At 41.0% G+C, this 26,518-nt stretch overlaps 1 protein-coding gene across 1 annotated transcript in view; it reads left to right on the top strand.

Moving 5' to 3' along the window:
- The first annotated feature begins 241 nt into the window (after positions 1-241).
- The window catches only part of LOC123233250 (hepatocyte nuclear factor 4-beta-like), a 69,813-nt gene continuing 43,536 nt past the window's right edge, over positions 242-26,518 (top strand). Inside the window, exons 1-2 of the mRNA XM_044659402.1 lie at positions 242-356; positions 20,673-20,874. Of these exons, the coding sequence (XP_044515337.1) occupies positions 242-356; positions 20,673-20,874 (317 nt within the window). The remainder of the gene's footprint in view (positions 357-20,672; positions 20,875-26,518) is intronic.

Here is a 26,518-nt window from a genome sequence, read left to right as displayed (position 1 = left end):
TCAGCATCACCTAATCCCAAGGAGACACTGATACCTCACTAGAACGTGTGAGAACGCTAGAAAGAGAAACAATCTAGCCTCATTCTAGGAGGGGAGGGGAGGCCAGCTCAGAGGAAGGGAGGGAGCTAGATAATGATTTGTCATTTGGAAGGTCTCGGGCCGGTGTTTTTTCCTGACTAGACCTTGGCTGTGATTGACACCAGGCCGTCGTGGCCTCAGCTCTGCCGCTTGACAGGTGATCATGAAGCTTCATGAAACCATAATGGATATGGATATGGCAGATTATAGCGTGTCCCTGGACTCTTCGTACACTATGTTAGAGTTTGAGAACCTGCGGGTGCTCCCCACAAACTCAGGTGAGTGACAGTCCGAGTTCTCCCTGGCATTTGCTCTAAGTAATCCCCTCTTGAGCGCAATAGCAATACTTGACCCGATGAGTGTGTTTTTAAATTGGTCCGGCTATTTACGTATTCTGGGAATCTATCTGAGAGAGAAATCTTAGCTGATAGAAGTCGATATTGTTTTACTGGTTAAGTAGAAAAGTGGGAGTCTTCCTTCATTAAAAGACTTTCTAATTTTTCAATAAGCACCGCACTCACGGTCAAAGGATATGAGTTCAAAATTCCAATTCTGCAATTTATTACACATTATTACTCTTTACTGGGTCCCAGTTTCCTCATCTTTAACATGAGATAGAGTGAGTTAGATCATCTCTATTCCCTCTCTAAAATCTGTGACTAAAGGATCTCCCAATCTATCTTAAGCTTCAATTTTCTCATCTGTAAAGTGGGGATAAAAATATTTAAGGTCTGATTGCCCTTTGAAGAGCTTAAAGTGTCATAGAAACAGAAGGTTCTGTAATTAGGTTTCTTGAAAGCTTAATTCATACTAATGACTATTTTCTCAATACCAGTTATGGAATAGATAAAAATATCTGGTGACAGCAGAAAGAAAAGAATCCTAAAAAAGATGTTGTTTGAGCAACTTATTTTACGGAGGTTAAAATCGCTTTATTTATTTATTTATTTGTTATTTTAGAATAGTTATAGTTTTTCTTGTATGCTTTCTGTGACGCAACAATAATGTTATTTGCAAAGTCGGCAAACAGGAGACTGGAACCCAGACCCAAAAAGACTCTCAGAAAAGGCGAGTTGAGGGAGAAGCTGAAGCCTTGAGCAAATGATCTTCTCATTTTGTGCCAGTCAGTTAGGAAACTAGCACTTCTTTTTTTTTTTGCATTTTATGGGGAACATGCGCCCCAGAAAATCCACTAATGTTGGAAGTGGGTGTTGTTAGAAGACCTGGTTCTAGTTCCGTCCTTGCTGCCAATGCTATATTTGGGGACCTCAGTCTTCTCATCTCTACATTGGGATGAGGGGGGCTGGGAATTGAGGGATCTATTCTCAAAGGTCTCAGAATTCTATGTTTTTCAGTCTATTTAGTGTCCCAAATAGAAAGCGCTGATGTTACCAAATGCCTATCGTTCTGCCTTCTGGGCCCTGCTGCTTATGGGTTACCCTGACATTTGGAGAGGAGGGGAGTTGTTTTTTATTTTGACTAAGTGTACAGAGTAATACCTAAATCCTCCAGGCTGGCGGAACATTTCGATGTCTGCTTTCCCGGGGTTGGGGGGGGGGGAGGTTAAGGAGGAGGGGCTTGAAGTGGACAGAACCTCAATTCTAAAGGCAGATGTAATCTAGGTCAATGTTGACCTGTTTGTCCTGTTGTTAATGAGTAACTTGGCTCTCTCAGAAGCTAGCTGTTTTGAAATGTGTTTGTCTCTGTGAAAGTTGGGGGGATTGTTAAAAAAAGTCAACCCAATCTGGGGTTCGTAAGAGTAGCCTCCTTCCAGAGAAGCTGTGGGTGTGTGGGGATCCAGGCGAGAGAACCCCCAACCCAAGAAGCATGCCCTGCACAGTGGGGGCACACTAGAGCAGAGAAGGCTTAGGGGCTCACCGTTGGGAGGGGGACTTACGGGACTCTGTTTACAATCACAGAATATTGTTATATAAGGGAGAAAAGGCTTCATCTTGGGTTTGGAGGGTCTGTTATGAGGCTTCATCACCTCTTAGCAAATACACTTTGGGGTCCTGCTACGAGAGGTATTGGACACCTCCAGAAAGGTTCTGAAGGTTTAGAGCTAGAAATGAGCACATTCTCACATGTATGTGTGTATCTGTACTGCATATATAGAAGTGGACATGTATTGCATACATGTGTGTAATCATATATGCATGTATATATACATATATACATATACTACACTCAATTCTAGCTATGCGTCTATATGTGTCTGTAAGTATATATGGAAAGACTATAGCATATAATCTATTAGATTGCGAGTTTCTTGAGAGCAGGGGGCATCTTTTGAATCCCTAGGGCTTAGAACAATGCCTGGAAAATAGTAAGCATTATACATGTGTATTGTGTTTTTGATATGTATTGTATATATTTTTGTTCAGTCATTTTTCAGTTGTATCCCTGACTCTTTATGACTCCATTTGGGGTTTTCCTGGCAAAGATACTGGAATGGTTTGTCATTGCCTTTTCCAGCTCATTCGGCAGATGGGGAAACAGGCAAATAGGGTGAAGTGACTCACTTAGGGTCACACAGCTAGTAAGTAGCTGAGGCTTGACTTGAATTCATAAAAATGAGACTTCCTGACCTATGGTGGTGAGCCTATGGCACACAGTCTAAAGAGGGCACACAGAGTCCTCTCTATGGGCACTAGCGCCTTCACCTGCCAGAATTCATTACTAGAAAGGCAGAGGGACTCAGGGCCAAGCTGGTCCCTTCCCCCTCTTCATGTACCTGAGCACATTCCTGCCCTCTGCCCAGCAGCCCAATGGGAGTGCTTCCTCCCTCTTGTTTCGGGTAAGGCAGGGAAGTGGTGGTGAAAGGTGGTCTTGGGGGAAGGGGAATGGGGTGCAGCACACAGTCTCTAAAAGGTTCACCATAACTGCACTATACCATATATGTATATATAATTTAGTTTAGTTTATATATGGAAAAAACTGAGGACTAGAATGAGGAGTTGACTTGTCCTAGGTCCTGTGCATTTGGGAATGGCTAGGACCCTGGGAGACTACATCTCCCAGCACTCTCTACCATAACTTTCTCAGACACCTTCCACTTCCTTTGTGGGAGGTGTCTGAGTAAAGTATATAAGAAGAGAGAGAGCATGCGGCTTTTCGCACCTTTTTTTTGAGAGAAGGGGTGCCTTTTCCCAAGACTGAGGAGAGCCTTTTTCCCTGGAGAGCCTTGGTGATCTTCCTCCAAGCTTCCCCAGACCTTTTCCCTTTCCTAACCTAAACAAACTCAGCTTATTCTAACCCTAAAGTGTAGCCTGATTTTATTGGGCTCCAAAGGACTCTGGTTAATTTCCCCACCAGGGCTGGGGGCCGGCTACCCCAGCTACCTACCTTTCCTTCCTATTCTCTACCTACTATTCCCTTCCTTTCTCCCATCCTCATCCTCCATTCCTCCTCCTTCCTCCCTCCTTTCACCCACTCAACAGTCCAATAAGTCGTTTTTGGTTTGCTGGTCTTGAAGGGTCTAGAATTGTGATTTCACTGGTTTAAGAAACTCCTTTCACAAATACAGGAGAGGTAACCTCATCCATCACTTACAGAAGAGAGTTGCCTGGGGCACTGAGAATTCAATGATGTGTCTGGGGTTTCACTATCAGTATGTATTGGGGGCAGAACTCAATTGTAGTTAATATCAGCAAATTATAGAAATTCAGATTTAGAAGAGCCCTTGAAGGCCATCAAGTCCAACCCATACTTGAATAGAAATTCCCTCTATAATATATATTTTTTGAGGTTGGATCTCTCTGACTTGCACAGACTAGAAATAAAATAGCTACTTATGGACCCAGTCCCGACATTGATCAATATGGGAGTGTTGAGGGTTCCATTTTTGACCTGGGCTGGTTCACCCCTCCCGAAACAGACTGATGGCCCCCATTCTCAGAGGATCACCATGGTAGTGCTAGACTTTCTATGTATACCCAATTGGTGTTAACCCTACTGTAACTTAAAACTTCTGAACTCAAACAATCTGCCTCTCCAATACCAGGGATTATAGGTATAATATTACAAGATATTGTAGCCCAGGTATAAGATTCTCAACAAGTTATCATCCAGCTTTCATTTGGAGATCTTTAATGGTGAGAATCTCATGATGATCTTCAGCAGCCTTCTTTAAGACAGCAATTGTTAAAAAGTTTTTTTTTTCTCATCAAGCCTAAATCTGCATCTCTTTACCTTCTACTTGTCACTCCTAGCCTTGTCCTCTGGGGCCAAAGAGAATAAATTTAATCCATCTTTCACATGGCAGGCCTTCAAATACCCAAAGATAACTAGTATGTCCTCACCTAAGTATCTTCTTTAAATATTCACATTTCCTTCAACCCATCTTCAGATGGAATATTCTCCAGTCCTCTACAATACTTTTTTAAAACAACTTCTGTCTTAGTATCAATTAAAAAAATTTATTATACTGTGTGACCCTGGGCAAGTCACTTGACCCCCATTGCCCACCCTTACCAATCTTCCACCTATGAGACAATACACCGAAGTACAAGGGTTTAAAAAAACAAAACAAAACAAAACAAAATTTATTATATACTTGGTAATCATCACCACCACCACCAAAAACACATTAAAATAAACAAATGTATGAAAAATTGTGTGCAAAACCACAAACTCTGTATTGCTTGCAATTTGTTTAAAAATATGTAAATTATGTGTATGCTAATATAAACACCCTTGATTTTTAAGTTTCCTTTAGATTTATTTTACTTTGATACTTTTTTCTCTTGATTTTGTGGCTGTTTTTTCAGTATGTATTATTCTTATTCTCTTTTTATTTCTTCATATATTTTCCTTGCTTTCTTTATTATTTCTATTATTTATCATTTCTAATAACATAATACAATATACTACATTCATATATCATGGTCAATTCAGTCTTTTCTCCCAATCATTGCATCTGTGTTATTTCCAGATATTTTGTCATTACACACAAAACTTCCATGAATATTTTCATACATACACAGCTTTTTACCCTCTTAATAATGCTTTTAGGGTCAAATTTATTAATGGAATCCTGGGTCAAGGAGCATGAACAGCTTTGCAACTCTTAATGTATATTTCTATCTTTTTTCCCTAAAAAAATTTATAACTACTCTAGCAATGTAATGTTAAACTTGTTTCTCCATGTTTCTATTGGCATTTAATTTGATCAAATTAACCTGTCTGCTTCTCATTTAACATACATCGCTAAGGCCTTATTTAGCTAGATTAATCCTTAGGCAACAGACACAATCTGTTCCCAGAACATATTCTTTCCAAAACCGAGTCTTTCCAGCCTTGTCCTACCCAGTGGAACTTTTGTTCCAATGCCATAACCCTTCAGGAATGTAGGATTACCTCCATAGTATGATGAGTGTTAAAGTTTTGCAGAATATTTATGCTCTCTAAATCATAGTTATCCCACTAGGAATTATGTTTGGATTATGTGTATGCTTAGGTTGATCTGCTACTAACTTCATGGAGGTGTATGGGGGCTCTCCAGATATATATCATATTTAACTTATCTAAGCTTCTATTTATCTCTTTAACTTCTTTCTTATTTTTTGGTTAGATTTATCTAGTTCTGAGAGGGGATACTTAGTAATGATGTTCCCGTGCATTTTAATTTTGGGGTTTCTGTGAGGTGGTAATCAATGGATTCTGTCAATTTCTCTTTTATCCTTTGATTCTAGTTTCTGGGTGATTTTCCTTCAGGAGATTCCTTGGAGTATGGTGTTTAAACTATTTTAAAAATTATAATTTCCAGGAGTCCAACAATTCTTATATTATCTCTCCTTGATCTATTTTATAAGATGGTTATAAGATGTTTCATATTCTTTTTTATTATTTCATTCTTTTGATTTTGCTTTATTATTTCTTGTATTAGGAAATCTCTAACTTCCTCTTGTCCAATTCTAGTTCTTAATAAGTTATTTTATTCCATGAATTTCTGGATCTCTTTTTCCATTTGAGTGATCTTTCATAATTTTCCTGATTTTCTTGCATTACTCTTTATTTTTTCTAAATTTTTCTCAACCTCTCTCATTTAGTTTTCTAGGTCTTTTAAATTTTTCTCCAAAATCTCATTTTGAGTTTGTGACCATGTATTATATATCTTTTCTGTTTTTGAAATAAGTGGTTTTACCTTACTGTCCTCTGAGTTTGAGCTAATGTCTTCCCTGTCCCCATAATAACTCTCAGTAGTTGGGCTCTTTCTCCTTTGCTTGCTGATTTTTATTTTATTTTTTAAATTTTAGCAGCCAGACCAATAGACTTAATTATTGGCATTTTGCTGATGTCCCAGGTTTCTATGTGTTGGGGGTATGCTACTTTATGTTTCAGGATTTTTTTGTATGTTTGCTTTTTCCTGGGTCCTATTTAGTTATTGCAGTTTTTATATAGTTCAGAGTCAGGTGTACTCCCAGTCTACTCAAATCCCAGTTTGTGATTGACTTCAAGTGCTCCAGAGTCTGTGGTTAATTCTGTCACTGCAACTGCAAGCAGAGAGTCTACCTCTCCCTATGGCAGCATCCAGGGACTCTACTCTCCTGAGAATGACTATAGCTGATGGACCCCCAGTCCCTCAGCAACCACACTCACCAGTGTGCACTCTTTCCTTACTCTTCCTTTCCTACTCCCACTGCCTGGGATAGAGCAAGTGTCTAGTCTGGGTTCCTTGGGTCTCTGAAGTCCCTCATTTTTTAGCCACTAGGCTTGAGTTCCTGCCCTTAGAGCCTGATGTCCATAGACTCTGGGATGTCCACTCCTTCAATCCCCAGCTGTGGGCCAGGGAGGCCTCTGCGGCAGACCCAGCTTCTCCCAGGACCCTCTACCTGCAGATTCCAATGGTATCCTAGTTGATGCAAGCTCTACTGGCTCAGCAAACAAGGTGAGGTTGCAAATCCTGTCCCTGGGGGCTACCTTGTTCATTATACTGATTACTCTGCTCTTGTCCCTAGGGCATATAGTGGTGGGACTGAGGCCAGGGAAGTCAGAAACCTTCCTCTATAGTTATTCCTAGGATGTTCAACTTCACTTCTGACTCCTGTCTGTTTTTGCCACTTTTAGCATTGATTCTGTTGTTTGTGGGGAGTATTAGGAAGATAAGAAAGCTTTATGCCTTCCTCTGCTATCTTCCTTAGTATCATTTCTAAGACAGAGGAGTGGCAAAGGGCTAGGCAAATAGGGTTAAATGACTTGCCCAGGGTCACACAGTTAGGAAGGGTCAGAGGTCATATTTGAACCTAGGTCCTCCTGACTCCTGACCTAGCACTCTATCTGTACCTAAGGAAGAATCTCCACTTGCCAACATCCCCAATCAACCATCAATCATTCAGCTCGAAGACTTTAAATGGAGCAGAGGCCACTGCTGGGATTCAAACCTATATCCCAACTCCAAATCCAGCATTCCTTCCACTATACCACACTGCTTTATAATTAGTGAAGGAGATAGAACAGACACACCATAAGGCAAAAGTTTGATATCAAATGAATATTATAGATCAGTGTTGGCAAAGGTTTTCAAGTTCATGTGCCCAAACTGCAACTTCAAGCTGCCTGTGAGCCCCAACCCCCTCCATTACCCCAGAGAGCAGAGGGAAGAAGTACTCTCTTTGGGCGACTGGACGGAAGGGAGGGGATATGCAAAAAATGTCCTTGGATTGCTGGAAAGAGAGGGAACAGAGCAGCTCCCACCCCACCCCTACCCCCACCTCCCTACCCCCCACTCCTGCTCTGCATGCATGCCTATACTTCATCAATTCTGTTACATATAAGTATTCCAAAAGGTCTAAGAAGAAAATCCTTAGATAACTTCATGAACAATGTTGGCTTTGAAAGACATGTAGAATTTAGCTAAGGATGAGGGTAATAGAAGACTCTAAGCAGGAGGAAGCAGGAGACAGAATTCAGCAACAGGGGAAGAACACTTTGGGGTATGGTGAGTTTAGGAACACTTGGCCCAGGAAGTGGGATCATAATTGACCTTTGAAGGACAGATAGGATTTGAATAAGGTAGGGAAGAAGGAGGAGGGAAATGCAGAAACACCCCACCTGTCCTTAGATTCTATGAATGATTGAAAATCATTTATTAAGTATTTACTATGTGCTAAGCACTTGGGAAATAAATAGAGAAGTCAAGGTCCTAACATTGCAGTTAGGGGAGACAACAAAGAAGAAAATTCAGCCGCAGGGCAAATGGCAAGGGCCAGAAAAGATACTGGGGTGGTTTGCTGTTGCTTTCTCCATCTCATTTGACAAAGCAAACAGGGTGAAGTGACTTGCCCAGGGTTATGTACCTCATAAGTGTCTGAGACTAGATTTGAATCCAGGAAGAAAAGTCTTCCTGACTCTAGGGCAGGTGTCTTATATATATACTATACTACCTAGTTGTCCAGTAAGTTCATCTCTTTAGGCCTCAGTTTTCTGTTCTCTCAAAGGTTGCTCTCGATAGTGTCTGTCTTTTTCCATTCTATATGTATAACCCTATAATCTTTTTTACTTTTTAAACTCTTGTCTTCCATGTTAGAATCAATACTATATATTGGTTCCAAGGCAAAAGAGTAGTAAGAGCTTGGCATTGGGAGTTAATTGACTTGCCCAGAGTCACACAGCCAGGAGTATCTGAGGTCAAATTTGAACCCAAGACCTCCCATCTCTGAGCCTAGTTCTCAATCCATAGAACCATCTAACTGCCCCCATGATCCTATAATCTTGAAGGAGAAGGAGGAGAAGAAGAAGGAGAAGAAGGAAAAAGAGGAGGAGGAGGTGAAGGAGGAGGAGGAGAAGGAGGAGAAAGAAAAAAGGAGGAGGAAGAAATGAAGGAGGAGGAGGAGGAGAAGAAGAAGAAGGAGGAGAAGGAGGAGGTGAAGGAGGACGAGGAGAAGGAGGAGGTGAAGAAGAAGAAGGAGAAGGTGAAGGAGGTGAAGGAGGAGGAGGAGAAGGAGGAGAAGGAGGAGAAGAAGGAGAAAAGTTATAGCTATCTTGAAAATTCAGTTATGTTGGAAAAGTGAGTTCCCAGCCCATACCAATATGGATAAACCATGACTAAACAAATATTACTCCTCCCTCTCTATGTCTCCTACCTTTAAATGGGTGAGCTTATAACCCTCCTTCATGCTTACCCCCAGTAATGGATTTTTTAGAACTCCTGGCTGGTACAACCTATAATCCAACTAATTATAAGTAACTTCCAAGAACCCTATAATTATATAATTTGATATTGTAAGTGAGGCCACAGCACTGGTTCTGTTTGCAAACAGAAGTGCTATAAGTGGCCAGAGGGAGGGCCATTTTATGGGCATCTGCTAAAAAGCCATGAAAGTCCCTCTTTAGTTGAAGTAGATCTTTGTCTAACATTTAAAAAAAAGAAAGAAAGAATTTCCATGGGTCATCCCACTGCCAGGGTCTCAGGATTGAATGACATTCCTTAAATCCCCTGTGGCCACTGGCACAGAAAAAGGAATCCCAATCTCCTCCTCCCCCCTCCCCACCCATCAAGAGGTCACCAGCTGAATCAGTAGATACAGGGCCAGACATCACCCTGGGGAGATGTAGGGAATGTAACTGAGTGGCCAGCTGTTTGACATCCTTGGGTCCAGACCTCTGGCTGATTAGCTGTACTCTTTACTTCTCATCCAGATGTGCTGGCATCTGGGGGATATAGTCACTTTGTAATTACCCCTGTAGGAGCCAGAGAACAATGTTTTCTGATCTTTCCTGAACACCATTAACTATTCATGGAATGTCAGACCCGGAGGGGACTTTAGAGTAGTCTGGTTCAGTGACATCAAATTCCAATAGGAATATGGCGACTAAGCTTTACATAAAGATTCTTGCTGCCCACTTACTGATCTGAGAAAACCACATATTAACACTATTTGTGTTCTATTAGATTTGGATTTATTTTCTTAAGTATTTTCCAATTGTATTTTAATCTGGTTGGGCAGCACTGTTGCAAAGCCAGCTGTGTATTTGACCTCTCTGATCTGGTCCAACCCTCATAGTTTCACAGAAGAGGAAATGAAGAGTGACTTGCCCAAGATAAGAAAGATAGTTCAGTGTCCCCAGAGTATGGATCTGAGATAAGGTCTGTACTTGCAAATTTCCCATTTGGAGAGATGGGAAAGGGATGCAGGAAGCAGAGTACACACATGGCTAGCAGACCAAAGGACCATCTTTAAGAAAAAAGGCTGGGCACAGTAGAGGAAAGATCCTTGGATTAGGAGTCAAAAAGCTGCTTGGGGTCTGGGTTCATTCACTAACTAGTTGCATCCTAGCAGGGATCCCAACAAGTCAGCCTTTATCTACTGTCTGACCAAAGCTTACAACGCTACCTTGTCTTGAAGTCTTTGCCTTTCCTTGGATCCCCAGTACTTGGCACACTGTCTGGCACATAGTAGGTGCTTAATAAAGATTTATTGTTGACTGCCTGGTATAATAAAAAAGGGAATCAGAACACAGAACCCAAGCTTCTTACTTTTCAGCCCAAGATTCTTTCTACATTATTGTCTAATCCCCTCTACCCTTCCAAAGTTGTAGTTAAAGAAAAAGAGTCAGGATAATGGATTCCTAGCTGTGTGATATTAAAGGTGGATGATCTTAGGCAAGCTACTTCCTATCTCTAGGTTTGTTTCCTCCTTGGTTAAAACGAAAGCACTGGGATAGATTAAGGGTTCTTAACGTGGGGCTCATGAACTTGTTTTTAAAAACATTCTGACAACTGGATTTCAAAATCATTGGTTTCCCCTGTCATTCTCTCTCTGTCTCTCTCTGTCTCTCTGTCTCTCTGTCTCTCTCTGTCTCTCTCTGTCTCTCTCTGTCTCTCTGTCTCTCTGTCTCTCTCTCTCTTTCTCTCTCTCTCTCTCTCTCTCTCTCTCTCTCTCTCTCTCTCTCTCTCTCTCTCTCTTTTTCTCTCTCTCTCTCTCAAAGCCTTATCTTCTGTCTTAATAACAACTCTAAGACAGAAGGGCAAGGACTAGGTAAACAGGGTTAAGTGACTTGCCCAGGGTCGCACAGGAAGTATCTGAGGTCACATTTGAACCTAGTTCCTCTAGACTCTAGGTCTAGCGTTCTATCTACTGTGCTACCTAGCTGCCTCCATCCTATGTATTTTTAAATATACTTGGTTCAGAGAAGAGGTCATTAGGCTTTACCAGACCACCAAAGGGGTCTAAGACACAAACAGGGGTAAAAAGCCTAGAGCTTAAAAAAAAACAACCTAGAGCTAGATAATCTCCAAATTTCTTTCTGGCTGTGGCTTCTTACACAGCATTTAGTAATTTATAAATAGGTTTCCCTTTCATTATCTCATTTTATCTCTGTTTGCCTTGTATATAGCAGGTGCTCAATAAATGTTTATTGAACTGAATTCCAACAACATTCCTGTGAAGCAGGAAGGGCAGGGCTCATTGACTCCATTTTATAGATGAAGCAACCAAGGCTCAGAGAGTGGTGGTAATTAGTCCAGGGAAACATGGTCAGTGGAAACCAATCCAGGATAGCTCTCAGATGGAATGACTACCAGGTCGGTGTTCAAGACTGGATACCCGTTGCCTTCTGTAGGACAGACAGGGAATCCACAAGAGAATCTGCAACCCCCTGAATTATCCAAGTTGTCTAAGCCTTCTTCCCAAAGAAGAACTTGGAATTCCATTGACTTTCAAGTTCTTTTTAAAATAAACTTGGAGAGGGGGTTAATTAGGTGACTCAGTGGATTGAGAGTCAGGGCTAGAGATGGGAGGTCCTGGGTTCAAATTTGATCTTAAATGCTTCCTAACTATGTGACCGTGGGCAAGTCACTAACCCCCATTGTCTAGCCCTAACTGCTCTTCTGCCTCAGAATCAATACTCAGTATTGCTAATACAGAAGGTAAAGGTTTAAAAAATTAAAATAAAATAATATAAATTTTTGGAATCATGTGCTTAGTCTTGCTTCAATCAGCTATTTGATCTTCTGGCTAGATTTCCTTTTTCACCCCAGAATCCCTTGCTTTTCCAGTTTAAACATTAGAATGTGGGAAGAAGCCAAAGGACAGATCTTGAAAAATATACCTCCCTATCCCAATGCCTCCCCTTTCAAATTGGCTATGGGACATATCTCAGGGTACCTCACAGACGAGATGGGTAGACTTTTGTTCCATTGAACAATATTAACATAATCAATCAACCAATAAGTATTTATTAGATATGTGCTAGGTACTAGTGATACAAAATGAACCAGACTGTTCTCAAAGAACTTAAGTTCTGTCCTGTTCACAGATAAGAAATGCAAAGTAACAAATAGCTAGTGTGTGTATGTGTTTTTGTGTTGTTGTTGTTGTCATCTTCGTTGTTTAGTCATGTTCCACTCTCTGTGACCCCATTTGGAAAGGTTTTCTTGGCAAAGATACCAGAGTGGTTTACCATTTCCTTCTCCAACTCATTTTACAGATGAGAAAACTGAGATAAACAGGGTTAAGTGACTTTTCCAGGGTCACATACCTAGTAAGTATCTGAGGCTGGATTTGAACTCATGAGAGAATGCATCTAACTCCTAGTGTTGTTTCATCATATCTATACATACGTATATGTATAAATTATACATGCATTTTTTCATAATCTGTATATATATATGCATATATATATTATCTTATTTGATCCTTAAAACAACCCTAGGAAGTATGTACTATTAATATGTCCATTTCACAGATGAGGAATCTAAGGCTGGGAGAGGTTAAATGACCTGCCTAGGATCATACAACTAGTAAGTGTCTGAGGCAGAATTTGAACTCAGGTCTTCCAGCAAACGCAGTACCCACTGTACTACCTAGTTGCTTCTGATAAGCTTTTGCTATTTTCTTGAAAAATGAACTTTGGAATTTCAGGCTGTTGTTATAAACTGGCCTTGGAAACTAAGGGGGCACATCCTCTTAGCTTTCTCCTGAAATTTAGAGAGGGTAAAATGGAATTCTCAGCATATGGACAATTAGAACCATTTTGTGTCTTTGAAGAAGATATTTGTAGAAACAAAATCCCAAATAGGGTCACAAAGAATTGAACACAACTTTAAAAAGACAAAACAAAGAAACAACATTATTATCATTTAGACTCCCAAATCCAACTATTCAGTTCCCTGTACCATGAAAAAAAGAACTTTTCAGGACTATAAATTATCAAGGAAATAGGATTTTCATGGAATAAAGAAAAGAAAGGAGAAGAAATGGAAGAAATAAAAAAGAAAAAATGGTAGAAAACAGTGAAAAAGAGGACAGCAAAGGGATACCCTCTATTAAATCACTTTATTCTGGTTTCCTCATCTATAAACTGAGCGATCTGGAATAGATTATCACTAAAGACTTTCCTGGATCTCACATTCTGTTATGGTGTGGAATGAACTCCAGTATGAAATGAAATGTATCTGAGGTCCATTTTGAGGGGAGAGATGAGGAGATATTCCTAAAGAGGGCTTACTTTAGATAAGATATTATGCTAGGTGCTGAGGATAGATACAAAGATTTTTAAATTATATAGTCCCTAATTTCTAGGACCTTATAGTCTATGTGGGGAGGCTCTGATTTGTACCCAGATAAGTATAATACATGTTATAATGTAATGGGGTAAAAGGAGAAACCCAGACAAAGCTCTCTAGGGAAACATATTTGTATAGCATCTTGAAAGCCTTTGCAACACTTATTATTTGATTTCTAGGTCAACTCTATGAAGTAGTTGGAATAGGGATTATTATCTACATTTTGTAGATGAACAAATAGAAACTCAGAGATATGTGACTTGATCAGAGTCTCAGAGAAGCCAGCAGAGAAACAGAGTAGAAAGAGAACTGAATGTGGTGTCAGAAGACCTTGGTTCTAATGCCAACTCTCCTGGTTACTACCTAGGTAACCTTGGATTGGTGGTATAGTGTAGTAGAATCAGAAGATGTGAAGTCAAACATCAGTTCTGCCAAGGCAGCAAGGTGGCTCAGTAGATTGAGAGCCAGACCTAAAAATGGGAGGTCCTGGGTTCAAATCTTTCCTCAGACACTTCCTAGGTGTGTGAACCCGGGCAAGTCTCTTAACCTCCATTACCTATCCCTTACTATTCTTCTTCCTTGGAACTAAAACATAGTATTGGCTCTAAGATGGAAGGTAAGAGTTTAAAATAATAATAAGTAAAAAAAAAGTATCATTTCTGCCACTTACTACCTGTGACCTTGGGAAAGTTCTTTCTCCTCCCCAAGTCTCAGTTTTCTCATCTACAAAATAATGGGGATGTACTAGTTCTGTGTTGGTAAACCTATGGCATGAGTGCTGGGAGGCTGCTTCCTTCCTCCTCTCCCTGCACACCTGAGGGTATTTTTCATATCACCCACCCCTCTGCCCAGCAGCCCAATGGGAGCACTTTTTCAGGGGTAAGGCAAGGGACTTACATGAGGCATGAGGGTTGCAGTTTGGACACTCAGTCTCTATAAGTTTGGCCATCACTATACTAGATAGTTTCATAGTCTCATGTGTATTGGTGAGAGAGTATGACCTAGGTTTATGGCTACACTGTTATATTTTTATTATTCCTGCTCTTGCCTTCTATTGAGTAAATGTTGTGATTATTCTTGTTTCTACCTTCTGTTGGGTAAAGGTTATGATTATTCTTTTTCTTGCCTTATCATTAAGTAAATGTTTCATGTTTAAGGGTCAATGGTGTCACTGTGCCTGATTTTGTGTAAATAAGAAGCACACTAATAGGGGCTCAGGCACTACAATGGTGAGAAGAGGAAATATATTCCATCTCCACCTTCCACTAGGCTTATCTAATAAGTAGCATATCCTAGATGCTCAAACACAGATCTTCTGACTTTCTGACTCTTAAAGAAGTAATATCCTAAAAGAAGTAGGTTTAGTTTTTTAGCTACACATCTCACTTCAGAGTATATTTTTAAAAGCAGCCATATTTGTGGGGGGTTGGGAGGACCATCTGCCACAGAGAAACAAAAAAGCAGCTAAGATTCTTTCCATTTGCTCAGGTTTGATGGGAAGCTACCTATTTCAAATCCTTGACCCAATTACTCCAACAGAAACCTCCACCACTCAATGAGCTTTCAAAGTGGCAGGGACCAGCTGTTGTTTCCGGGGGGAGAAGGGCCGAGCTGTGCTCCACGAGGGCTTTTAAAGGGCCATTATCAAAGGAAGGCAGCCTTTTAAAGCACTTTCCCAGGTTTGTAATGAAAGCTTCCATTTCACGAGCCAAAATAAAATGTGAAACCCAGTTCTCTTTGTCCAGCATCCCCTGCACTCTGGGCCCTTTGGGCTTGGCCAGGAAAACAACATTCTTTGAGTTGTGAGTCTCTCTCCTCCGTGAGCCAAGCACCGTCTGGCTTTGGACTGGAGGCAGGTTGGAGGAGGGAAAGGAAGGGTCTCTCTTGGAAATTTCCAATTAGGTTTTGTTTTGAAGCCAAGGTCAGGCAACCTCCACCTCTTTCCCCTCCTCCCCCACCCTGTGGCTTCTGCTCCACAGTGTCTCTTTGAAGGGAGAGAAAGCAATGAGAGCCTGAGGAAACATAGGGTAGGGCTGTGGATTTGAAATGGGATCCTCTTCTAGGAAAAAACATCTGGCAACAGCTGCCTGCAGGTAACTCTCCTTTCATGACATAGTGGGAGTCCAGCAAAACTTGGCCCTTGGACAAATCTCGCTTTCCCCTCCACGTGAATGATACAATTGGCAACGCATTCATTCCCAAAGGAAAAGTTCCCTGATGAACTTTGGGTGAGAAAAGGGTTAAGGAGCACCTTGGGAAGAGCCCTGGACTAGGTGTAAGGAGACCTGGCCCTGACCCTGCCATTTTCTAGCTATGAGATCTGGAGAGTCATTGAACCTCATGAGCCTCAGTTTCCTCGTATGTCAAATGAAGATATTGGACTAGATGGCCCCTAAGGTCTCCTCCAGCTCTGTCTATGATTCTGTGATTCTACAACCCCTGGGTCTTTGGTGGACCCGTGGTTTTTTTTTTTTAAATCTTTTCCTCCCATCTTAGAATCGATACTATATATTGGTTCCAAGGAAGAAGACTGGTGAAGGCTAGGCAATGGGAGTTAAGTGACTTGCCCAGGGTCACCCAGAAGTGTCTGAGGCCAGATTTAAACCCCAAACAATCTGTCTCCAGACCTGGTTCTTTACTAGTTCCCCCAAATATACTCACTTTTTTAATCCTTATTTTCCATGTTGGAACCAATGCTAAGTGTTGGTTCCAAGGCAGAAGAGTGGTAAGGGCTAGGCAGTGGGGGTTAAGTGACTTGTCCAGGGTCACCCAGCTAAAAATTTCTGAGGTCAAATTTAAACCCAGGACTTCCCATCTCCAAGCCTGGTGCTCTATCCATCGAGCTGCTTAGCTGCCCCTGTACCACACTTAATGCATGTGCATGCCATTTTCCAGCAGGATCTCTTGTTCTTTTTCTCTTTGTCTTCCCAGGTATGAATATTAGGTTTCCCCATTAGACACTGAGCTCCTGTAGGGTGGCATTGTCTTTCCCCTTTCTTTAGATCCTGAATGTTTAGCAAAACGTCTGGCACATGAAAGGCATTTAATAAAAGTGTATTGACTGACTCACTGACTGACCCAATGCTTAATGTGTTGTTGTTACCTAAAAGTAATTGTTGAATTTAATTGGTGAAGGAACAGAGAGGCATATTATTATCTATATCTCTAATGGCTGCCTAGCAGTCTGTAAGCTTTTTGAGGATAGGGACTGTGTCATCAAACCAGAGAATGGCAGAAGAATTCATTTCATTTCATCCCCTCATTGGTAACTTTGGCCCAGAGAAGAGAAGTGACTTTGTTGTTGTTGTTGTTCAGTCTGACTCTTTGTGACACTGTTTGGGGTTTTCATGGCAGAGATACTGGAGCGGTTTGCCATTTCCTTCTCCACTTCATTTGACAGATGAGGAAACTGAGGCAAAAAAAAGTAAAGTGACTTGCCTAGGGTCACCTGACTAGTGTTTGAGGCTAAATTTGAACTTGGGAAGATGAGTCTTCCTGACTCCAGAACCGGTACTTTATCGCCTGTACCACATAACTGCCAGAAATTCCTTAGCCAATGTCAAAGCAAGGCTGAGATTTGAATTGGGGTGCTCTCATCCTAGTTCTTGCCTTGTTCATCGCTGTGGTGACTTGTGTGTTTGACTGGCAGGCAGTGTGCATTTATTAGGCACTTACTAGATGCCAAGCACTGTGCTAATCTCTGGAGTTCGAAGCAAAAGGAAAGGTAGTCCCTGCCCTTGAGGAGCTTACATTCTAATGACACAGAAAAGGGAAGTTCCAGGATAACAAGGCAGATCGACGAGTCGAGGTGTTCCAGCCCTGAGAGTCAGAAGCTCAGCCAGGAGGGGGATGAGGTATGGCCATCCTGGGTACGTCTCCCAAAACGGAGGCCATTTAGAGAATGCATGGAGAACAGAATCTGTGATTTTAACCAGGGAGGAAACTCCTGATGAGGAAACTCCTATCCCTGAGGCAGATAAGTGGCACTTGCCTTAGAGATTCCTGGAAAGAGCAGCTAGGTAGCACAGTATATAGAGCCAGACCTGGAGAGGAAAAGGTCATGAGTTCAAATCTGGCCTCAAACGCTCCCTAGTTGTATAATCCTGGACAAGTCATTTAACTCTGACAGCCTAGTGCTCACTGCTCTTCTGTCTTAGAGTTGATACTAATATAGAATATAGGGATTTTTATTACAAAAGTGCCTGCAGATCTCAGAAGTTAAGGGACTTGGCCAAGGTCACATATTCAGTGTGTCAGATGGGTTAGTTGAATGCCACAATTGACTCTGAGACCAACTCTCTATTCATTAGCCGTTGGCAGCCTCTTTGCCTTATATGGAGTAAGCCGGGCTAAGTACTATCCCAGGATTATTTCACTGATAGAGTGAACTTGCAAATCAGGAAACTCCCTTGACCAATGCAGATTAACCCCATCCTCTGACAAGTTGGTCCTAGGGAGATGCCTAGAGCTCCAAAAGACAAAAAGTCTTGCCTAGGGGTGAAACCAACAGCATGGGTCATTGGCAGGACTAGAACTTGGGTCTTCCTTACTCTCAGGTCAGTTTTCTAACCATGACACGCTGTACATAGCAGTTGCTTAATAAGTGTTTGTTAGAGCAACTGAGACTAAAGTGTCCTCTACTTGGCTAGCATCTTTAAAGACCATCCATCCTAGCTGTGTGACCCTGGGCAAGTCATTTTACCCCCATTGCCACTCTTTTGCCGTATCTTGGAACCGATGCTTAGTATCAACTCTAAGACAGAAAGTAAAGACTTTTTTACAGAAAGGACAATCCAACCCAATGGAAGCCTCTCTGCCATTGCTTTTACCAGATGTTGGACCAAGTCTCTCAAGTTCCCGGCAATTGGGAGAGGTGTTCAGGCAATTTGGGAGCTAAAATTAAAGCTGTGAATTTTGGCTTTTCCCCATTTTTGTGGGGGAATAAAAGTGAGTTTTTGTGGCACCGTTTGGTTGGCAAGTTCCTTTGAGCCACAAGAGCTGGGCTGTTTTTCCTGAATGGACACTGCTCTGTGCTCTATTAGGAGAGAAGCCTCTAGGCCAGCTGAGAGTCTGCCCACAGTGACACCCAGACAACGGTCAGGTCAGTCCACTGGGACAGTCAGTCAGTGGAACAAGCAAGAAACTGACCTTTTAACTTTCTGGGCTCCTTGATGTCCAGCCAAAGGAGCCCCTGCAGTTGCCTTTCGACCACCTTCTAAGGCTGCTGACCTGGAACTAAAAAAGAGAAAAGATTTAACCCTTAAGGGAGACAAGCCAGGCCTGACTGAGACTGTCTCTTGCTACAGCAGGCACTAAGTGGCTCTTCTATCAAAGATGCCCAGAGGTCACTGTGCAGGGTACACACTGAGCCCTTTGGGCAAAAGAAAATCCTATTTGTGTCAGTATGCCTGTGACCATGTGTGTATCTGGGCCACTGTGTCTTCAGAGCTCTCAGAGACTAGTGAGTATGCAATTTAGATATAGGTTGCCTTAACCATCATTTTACAGATGAGTAAATAGAGGCTCAGGGAAGGGAAAGGACTGAGTACTGGAAAAGTCTATGCAGAATGAACAGGAGACCATGAGAAAAGCTGCTTACAGAGGACAAAACAATACAGAAAGTTGGCAGGCTAAGTTAGCTAAGACAATTGCAAGTGCTCAGCAAGTGGAAGAAGAGTGGCAAACTGTAGATAAAGATATATGGACCTCTCTGGACTTATTGCTTTCTAGGACAGCCTGAGAGAGGGAAACTTTGCTGGTGTGCCTGTGACCTTCTACTGCCCTTGGCTGTTAGAGAGAAAGAAATAGATCCAAAAAGATAGGTTTGCTGGAAGAAGCTTGGTTTCACTAAAAGTTGATTGGATGAAGGAGAAATCCCTGTTATTGGAAAACTGATTGGGAAGAGACTGGAGAGTCCAGTTGCTACTTATAGCTTGAGAGGCAGAAACTCTTCTCAGAGTCCCAAGGCAGATTTGAGATATTTGGTAGTTGTCTGGCTTAAGGGAACTGCTCCTCACTGAAGAAACATCACATTTTCTCAACGCCCTGCCAAGGGTGGCTGTGCGCTAAAAGAGTTTAGTAAAAAGTCAGTTTCTGCCCAGGGAGCTAATAGTAGACAAACAGTTTTGCCTAGCAGGCAACATATGATACAAACTATTCTCTGAAGAATCCTAAAATACAAGGCACCACAATCCAGAGTTGCAAATTGCTCTCAGGCAAATAGAATTATCTACTTGTGTACTTCCCTGTTGGCTTTCTATTAAGTGTGTGCATCATCTCTCTGATGGACATTGTGTGCAGTGGTAGGAAAATGTAAACCAGATTTCTAAATGGACTTTTAGATCTTAATTATTCCTATTCTTGTCTTCTGTTGAGTAAACATTTTAATTGTTTCTGCTCTTATCTCCCATTGGGCAAAAGTTATGACTTATGGTTAAGTAAATGTTTCATGTTTAAGTATCCATGGCATTACTCTGATTTCATTCAAATGAGAAATACATCAATGGGGGCTCAGGAGCTACAATGGTTGCTAGCATAAATGTTTATTTCTCCTACAAATACACACCAGGATTATCCCCTGAGAGTTCTCTTAGAGTGGCTAATCCTCTAGAGATACCATCCCTTTCAAAGTGGGTAGAGGTGAGGGAGCCAATCCCAGCCCAAGAGAAAAAGAGAGCTTCAGAAGAGTCAGGAATCATTGTCATGAATAAGCTACCTATAGACAGACAATTTATAGAACTTTAACTTGGTAATAGTGTTCCACTGGACTTAATTCTTTTTGCAATAAGTAGCCATTGAAGGTTTTATGAGGGAACTAGTGATTTAATCAGGGTTGTGCTTTGGAAAGAGGATTCTGCTAGCATTCACAAGGTGCATTGACTTTTGGAAGTTCCTTTCTAAAAAAATCCAGGATTCTAAAGTTCTTTCTTTGAAGAATTTACTTGAATAGAGAACTCTTCTGGGGGAAAAAAGCCATGTTGTTTACAAGGAAAAAAGCCTAGATGGGTGAGCAGGACCCAAAGGGATTGCTGCTGTTGCTTGGATTTCATTTTCTCCTTTTCATTCTATCTCCTTCTTCATTTTAAAGGGCACAGAGACTCAGGCCTAGGCCCCCCAGAGGCCACATCACCAGAATCCAACCAGGCCAGCTTGCTGACTAATGGAATTAATTCTCTCTGTTCCATCTGTGGAGATCGTGCTACGGGAAAACACTATGGTGCCTCCAGCTGTGACGGGTGCAAAGGATTCTTCAGAAGGAGTGTCCGCAAGAACCATGTCTATTCTTGCAGGTACTGATAATAATCTCATGGGTTCTTTGAGCTGGAAGAGACCTTAGAGTCCATCTGGTCCCATTTGCCACCCAGGGAAGGCACTGTCCTAGCAAATGACTTTCCAACCTCTTCTTAAACAAAACCATACTTCTGTTAGCAAGTTTCTCCTTTATTTGAACTAAAATTAGAATGTAAGATCCTTGAGGACAGGAGCAATGCATTTGCCTTTTTTGAATCTCTAACTCTTAATATGAAACTTATAATAAATGCATAATAAATACTTTTTGACTAACTGAAATAGACCTACCTACAACTTCCTCCTCCCTCCTTGCTCCATACTCCCATGGATCCATTTTGCTACAATTAGTTGCCAAATCTACCTTCACAATGGAGCAGCACGGTGGCACAGTGAATAGACTACTGGGCTTTGAGTCAGGAAGACTTGAGTTCAAGGCCAGCCTCAGATATTTACTAGCTGAGTGACCCTGGGCAAGCCACTTTCCCTGTATGCCTCAGTTTCCTCATCTATAAAATGAGCTAGAGGAGGAAATGACAAACCACTCTAGTACCTTTGCCAGGAAAACTCCAACTGGGGTCAAAAGAGTTTGAAATGACTGAACAACAACAAAAATATCATAATATCTCTTGTATCCTCTCTCTTCTCCCAACTTATACAGTTCCCACTTCAGGTTTTCATCACTTCTCTCCTCAGTTATTTCAGCAGCCTCCTGATTGACCTCCCTACATCAGGTTTCTCCCCACTCTGATCCATCCTACACACTACTAGCAAATAATTTCCTTATGCATAGCTCTCGTCATATGACTCCCCTGTTCAATCTATCAGTTCCCTATTGCGTTGGTAGTAAAATGCAAACTCCTTTGACTATCTGATCAGGCAAGAGGGGACTGGGAATATGAATTACAACTATTCAACTGATTTCCGCATGTGTACCTTAAAACATAATTATATAATATATATAAAATAATATAAATATGTATTATATACAAAACACTTTTATATAAAGCTAGACAAATAATTGGAGAAATATTAATTGTACAAGGGTGGGCAGAGCCAATATAATTAAAATTACAATCCTACCTAAATTAATCTACATATTTGGTATGTATGCTTTGGAAAATGGCTTTTCTTAACAAATAGTCTGTTTCTTCCTTGAGAAAAGAGGACCAGCCAAGGAGTCTGCTTAACTACATGGGCTGGGTTCATACAACGCCACAAAACCCAACATTTTAGACAAAGATTTTATTGTTGCTGTTGTTGCTCTGTGAATGAATGTATAAACAAGGTAGTTATTAACTTATTATGTGGAAAGAATTGTTTTAAGAACTAGAGAAAAGTAAGACAGTCTCTGCTCTCAAGTAGCTGACATTTTGATAGAGGAGGTAACACATAAGGAAGGTTTTAGTTGCAAAAGAGATGGAAAAGACCCATGGTCCTTAGGGTACAGAGACCAAGCAGATAGTAATACCTCTTCTTTATTGTCGGTTCTACTGATAAAAAATGATTTATCAGTTTTGGCTGTTGATCTTTCGACAGTGCCAAAGACTTGGGTGGCAAGATCTTTCCTTTCTGGATCTTCAGTAGCTGTGATTGGAGTATCTGTAGGAGGAATTGCCAGGCTACATTGGCTTGGGGGTTGCTTCCCAGGATGTTGGCTATGCGCACTGGCCTGGAAGCATTATTATTCACAAGGCTTTTGGACTCCAAGTCCTGGGCTGTCTCCATCAGAGTCTAAGGGGGGCTGGTAATCAAGGTGGTAGTGGTGGTTTGACTTGCCTGTTTGTCTCTCAAGGAGCCCAGCTGTTTCAGCTTGGCTGGCTTGTCTGCCATATGAGTGGGAATTAGCTGGCAGTTAGTGGGCATAGATTACCCCCTCCCCACAGGAGTTTCTTCCTCAGATGATAGCCATGGGGGCTGGCCTGGATGAGGAAATAGTGGTCTGGGGCCAAAGGAATGGGGGAGTTTGTGGTGTGTTGACACTTTATGGCTTCTTTGCCTTTTTGCCTGTTTGGGGACATATGGATAGCAGTAGTTTCTGGTAGTAATAAGGAAGAGCCCCCTTTCCATAGTGATTTCTCCTCTTAATGATGGCCATGGGGCTGGGCTGGAAATAGGTCTGATGATTTGGTGGACACTAGTAGTACCAAGGCTCTGGAGTTCTGGGCTCTGAGCTATCTCTATCAGGATTTGAGAAGAGATGGTAATTAAGATTACAGTGAGGGTTTGAATTGGCTGGTACATCTACCTCTGGTCTTTCCCTCAGGGAATCTTTCTGCTTTAACTAGGCTGGCTTGCCAACCTATAATGGCAAGGACATGTTGTCCAGAAGAAACCAAGAACTTTTATCTGTGCCTATCTTCACTGCAGGCTTCTGAAGGGCAGTTATTGTGCTTCACCATTCTTTGAATTCACATAGTACCTTGGCACACAAGCACTCTAACAATACTTGCAGAATGAATGAATGAATGAATGAATGAATAAAAGAAGTGGTGGGTGACAAGGATAGATGTCATTGGTTTTAGTTTACCTTACCCAATTCAAAACAAGCTAAGAACTCAAAAAAGCCATCTGGATGACTTTGTAAACAAATGTAACTATGATTTATTTTAATCAAACAACAAATAGCCATTAAGTCTACTTGCTCTGTGCCAGGTATTGTGGGGGACAAAAAAAAATAATAAATAGCAGATCCTTATTGTCCATTCTAGTTCCTAGGATTTTAATCTAGAGCTGAAAAGGTCTTTAGAGACCATCCAGGCTAACCTCTTTATTTTACAAATAAGGAAACTGAGGCCCAGAGAGGTTAAATGAATTATATAAGGCCATATAGAGAGTAAACATAAGAGGAGGAATTGAATCCTGGTACTCTGACCTCAGAGCCAATGCCCTTTTTACACATCATACTGCCTCTTTAGATCGAGAAACTTATGGATCCATGACTTTGTTGTTGCAGATACTTCCTCTTCCAAAAAAGATCCCATAGCTAAACAAATTGTGGTGCATGAATATAATGGAATATTACTGTGCTGTAAGAAATAAAGTGTGTGATGAATAAAGAGAAGCATGGAGAAATCTATATGAACTGATGCAAAACGAAGTAAGCAGAACCAAGAAAACAATGTTCGCTATGTAAATGGAAAGAACAGCACACCAAAAAGTTAAAATTTAATATAACAAAATTATAAAGAACAAGTAGGAATTGAATAAAGAAATATGAGAGGACACCCCAAGCCCATTTCTTCATGAAGGTAGGAGGTCTATAGGTGTCACTCATTGCACAGATTTTCAGACCTTTTCAGTGTCATACAATTGATTGTGCCACAGTGTATCAATCTCTGTGTATAAGGTTCTCCTGGTTCTGCTTCTTTCACTCTGCATCAATTCCTGGAGGTTGTTCCAGTTCACATGGAATTCCTCCAGTTCATTATTCCTTTTAGCTCAATAGTATTCCATCACCAACAGATACCACAATTTGTTTAGCCATAGGGACCATCATCTCGAGTAACCTCAGACAGAGGGGGAAATGATGCAGACATTTTGGAGAGGGTCTTAATATATTATTTCATCAGTGCTAATTGGTTTTTTTCCTCTTGAAAAATATTATCTGTGATATGGGATGGCTTTTTCATAGTAACAGGGGAGTGGTGCTTGGAATAATTATGGTGATATAAGAAACAGAAAAATCAATAAAAACTTATTTAAAGAAAGAGAAAATATATGTATATGTATACACATGTGCATGTGTATATATATATGTATATATATTGTGTATACATCTACATCATGTATGCATACATAAGTACATAATATATAACTATGTAATAGTAGTTCAATGACCAAATAGGTCAAATTTATATATAGTATCACCCCAATATAATGTAGGTTTGCCAAGGGCTTCAAGGACTATTGTTAATTTTGCCTTTGAACTCCAGTACAACACATAGTAAGTGTTTAACTGGCAAAGTGATGCAGAGGATAAAATGTTGATTCATTGTCAGGAAGCACTCAGTGGATTGAGAGCTAAACCCAGAGATGGAAGGTCCTAGGTTCAAATCTGGCCTCAGGCACTCCTTAGCTGTGTGACCATAGGCATGTCACTTAACTCCCATTGCCTAGCCCTTACCGCTCTTCTGCCTTAGAACTAATACAAATATTGATTCTAAGACAGAAGATAAGGTTTTTTTTAGAAAATGACAGAATCTTATTGTATAATACTTTAGAATCTAGGCGGAGGAGATTATAGTTTATTATGGAGGCAATAAGGAACCAATGGAGTTGACTGAATAAGAGAGTAACATGGTAAGAGCTACACTTAAGGTCAATTATTTGGCAACAGGTATGTAGAATGGGCTGGACTAAGGAGAGGCTTGAGACAAGGAGGCCAATTAGGAGGCTGTTACAATAGTCTAGGAGAGGAGCAAAGACTTAAACTAGCATGGTAGCTGTGTAAATGGAAAAAGGGATAGGATTCAAGAGATATTGTCAATGTATGAATGGTAAGAATTGGCAACTGACTGGAGAAGAGTGGTGAGGGAGTATGAGAAGTCCAGGATAGTGCTGAGATTGGGAACCTGGGAAGTTGGAAGAATGGTGGTACCTTCAAAAGAAATAGAGAAGTTTAGAAGAGAGAAAGGTTTTTTGTTTGTTTATTTTTGTAGGGGAAGAAGTCAAGGAGTTTTGTTTTGGACATGTTGAGTTTAAGATATTTCAGGTATTTCAGACCTGGAGTCTAAAGACTTTGGTTCAAATCTGGCCTAAGATACTTCCTAGCTATGTGACCCTGGGCAAGTCACTTAACCCCTAGTGCCTAGTGCCTTACTGCTCTTCTTCCTTGATACCAATACTAAGAGAGAAGGTAAGAATAATAATTTTTAAAAAAGAGTGAATGCTTGTGGGAAGCCAATAAGAGAAACAGAGTCTCAAATAGATAAAAATCTGAGACTCCTCTTTTGACCCCTTTTGTGATCCTTTTGATTTCTTGTTGAAAATATTGTGGCCTTATTGAAAAGGTTTAAGTTCCTAGCAAACCAATAGTTAAGAGGTTAACATTCTTCCCCTTTGGTCAGAAATGCAGCCAAAGCCGAAACCTTAGTTAGCTGGGGCATTTGCCCCTGAGAAAAGTATTCTCAGACTTAGCTTGCTGATAATCACACAGCTGAAGGTCCAGCCTGGTTCTTATCTTCACCTTGAAGTTTCTGAGTTTCTGTGTGTTGTCTAAACTCATTGCAATGTCTATGGAGCTGTAAAACTCTCTCTGTGCTTGTGGGTGAAAGGGAGTTTGAATTTTCATACATAATAAACTTGTGACTCAATGGCACTTTGGAGAAGCAGCTATGAGTTAACAGTCAAGATTGTCTCCCGTGTCCCATTACTTCTTATCAACTAAGCCATCCTTATCAGATTATCAGAGATGATAGATAGATCTCAACAAATGCCCCTTCTTAACTTCTTTGTTACTATCAGGAGCACCACACTTCCAGTTCTGCCTACTCTGGTTCCTTAATGTCATCCTTGACTCTTTACTATTCCACCTTCCTAATCACTCACCAAATCTTGGCCTTTCTGCCTCTACAGCATCTCCTACACTCATCCCCTTCTATATACACACACACATAATTACTGAGCTAACAAGCTGGTTCAGGC

Source organism: Gracilinanus agilis, chromosome 2 (genome assembly GCF_016433145.1).
Source record: "Gracilinanus agilis isolate LMUSP501 chromosome 2, AgileGrace, whole genome shotgun sequence".
Classification (NCBI taxonomy): domain Eukaryota; kingdom Metazoa; phylum Chordata; class Mammalia; order Didelphimorphia; family Didelphidae; genus Gracilinanus; species Gracilinanus agilis.
This window is presented reverse-complemented; position numbering and strand designations above follow the sequence as displayed.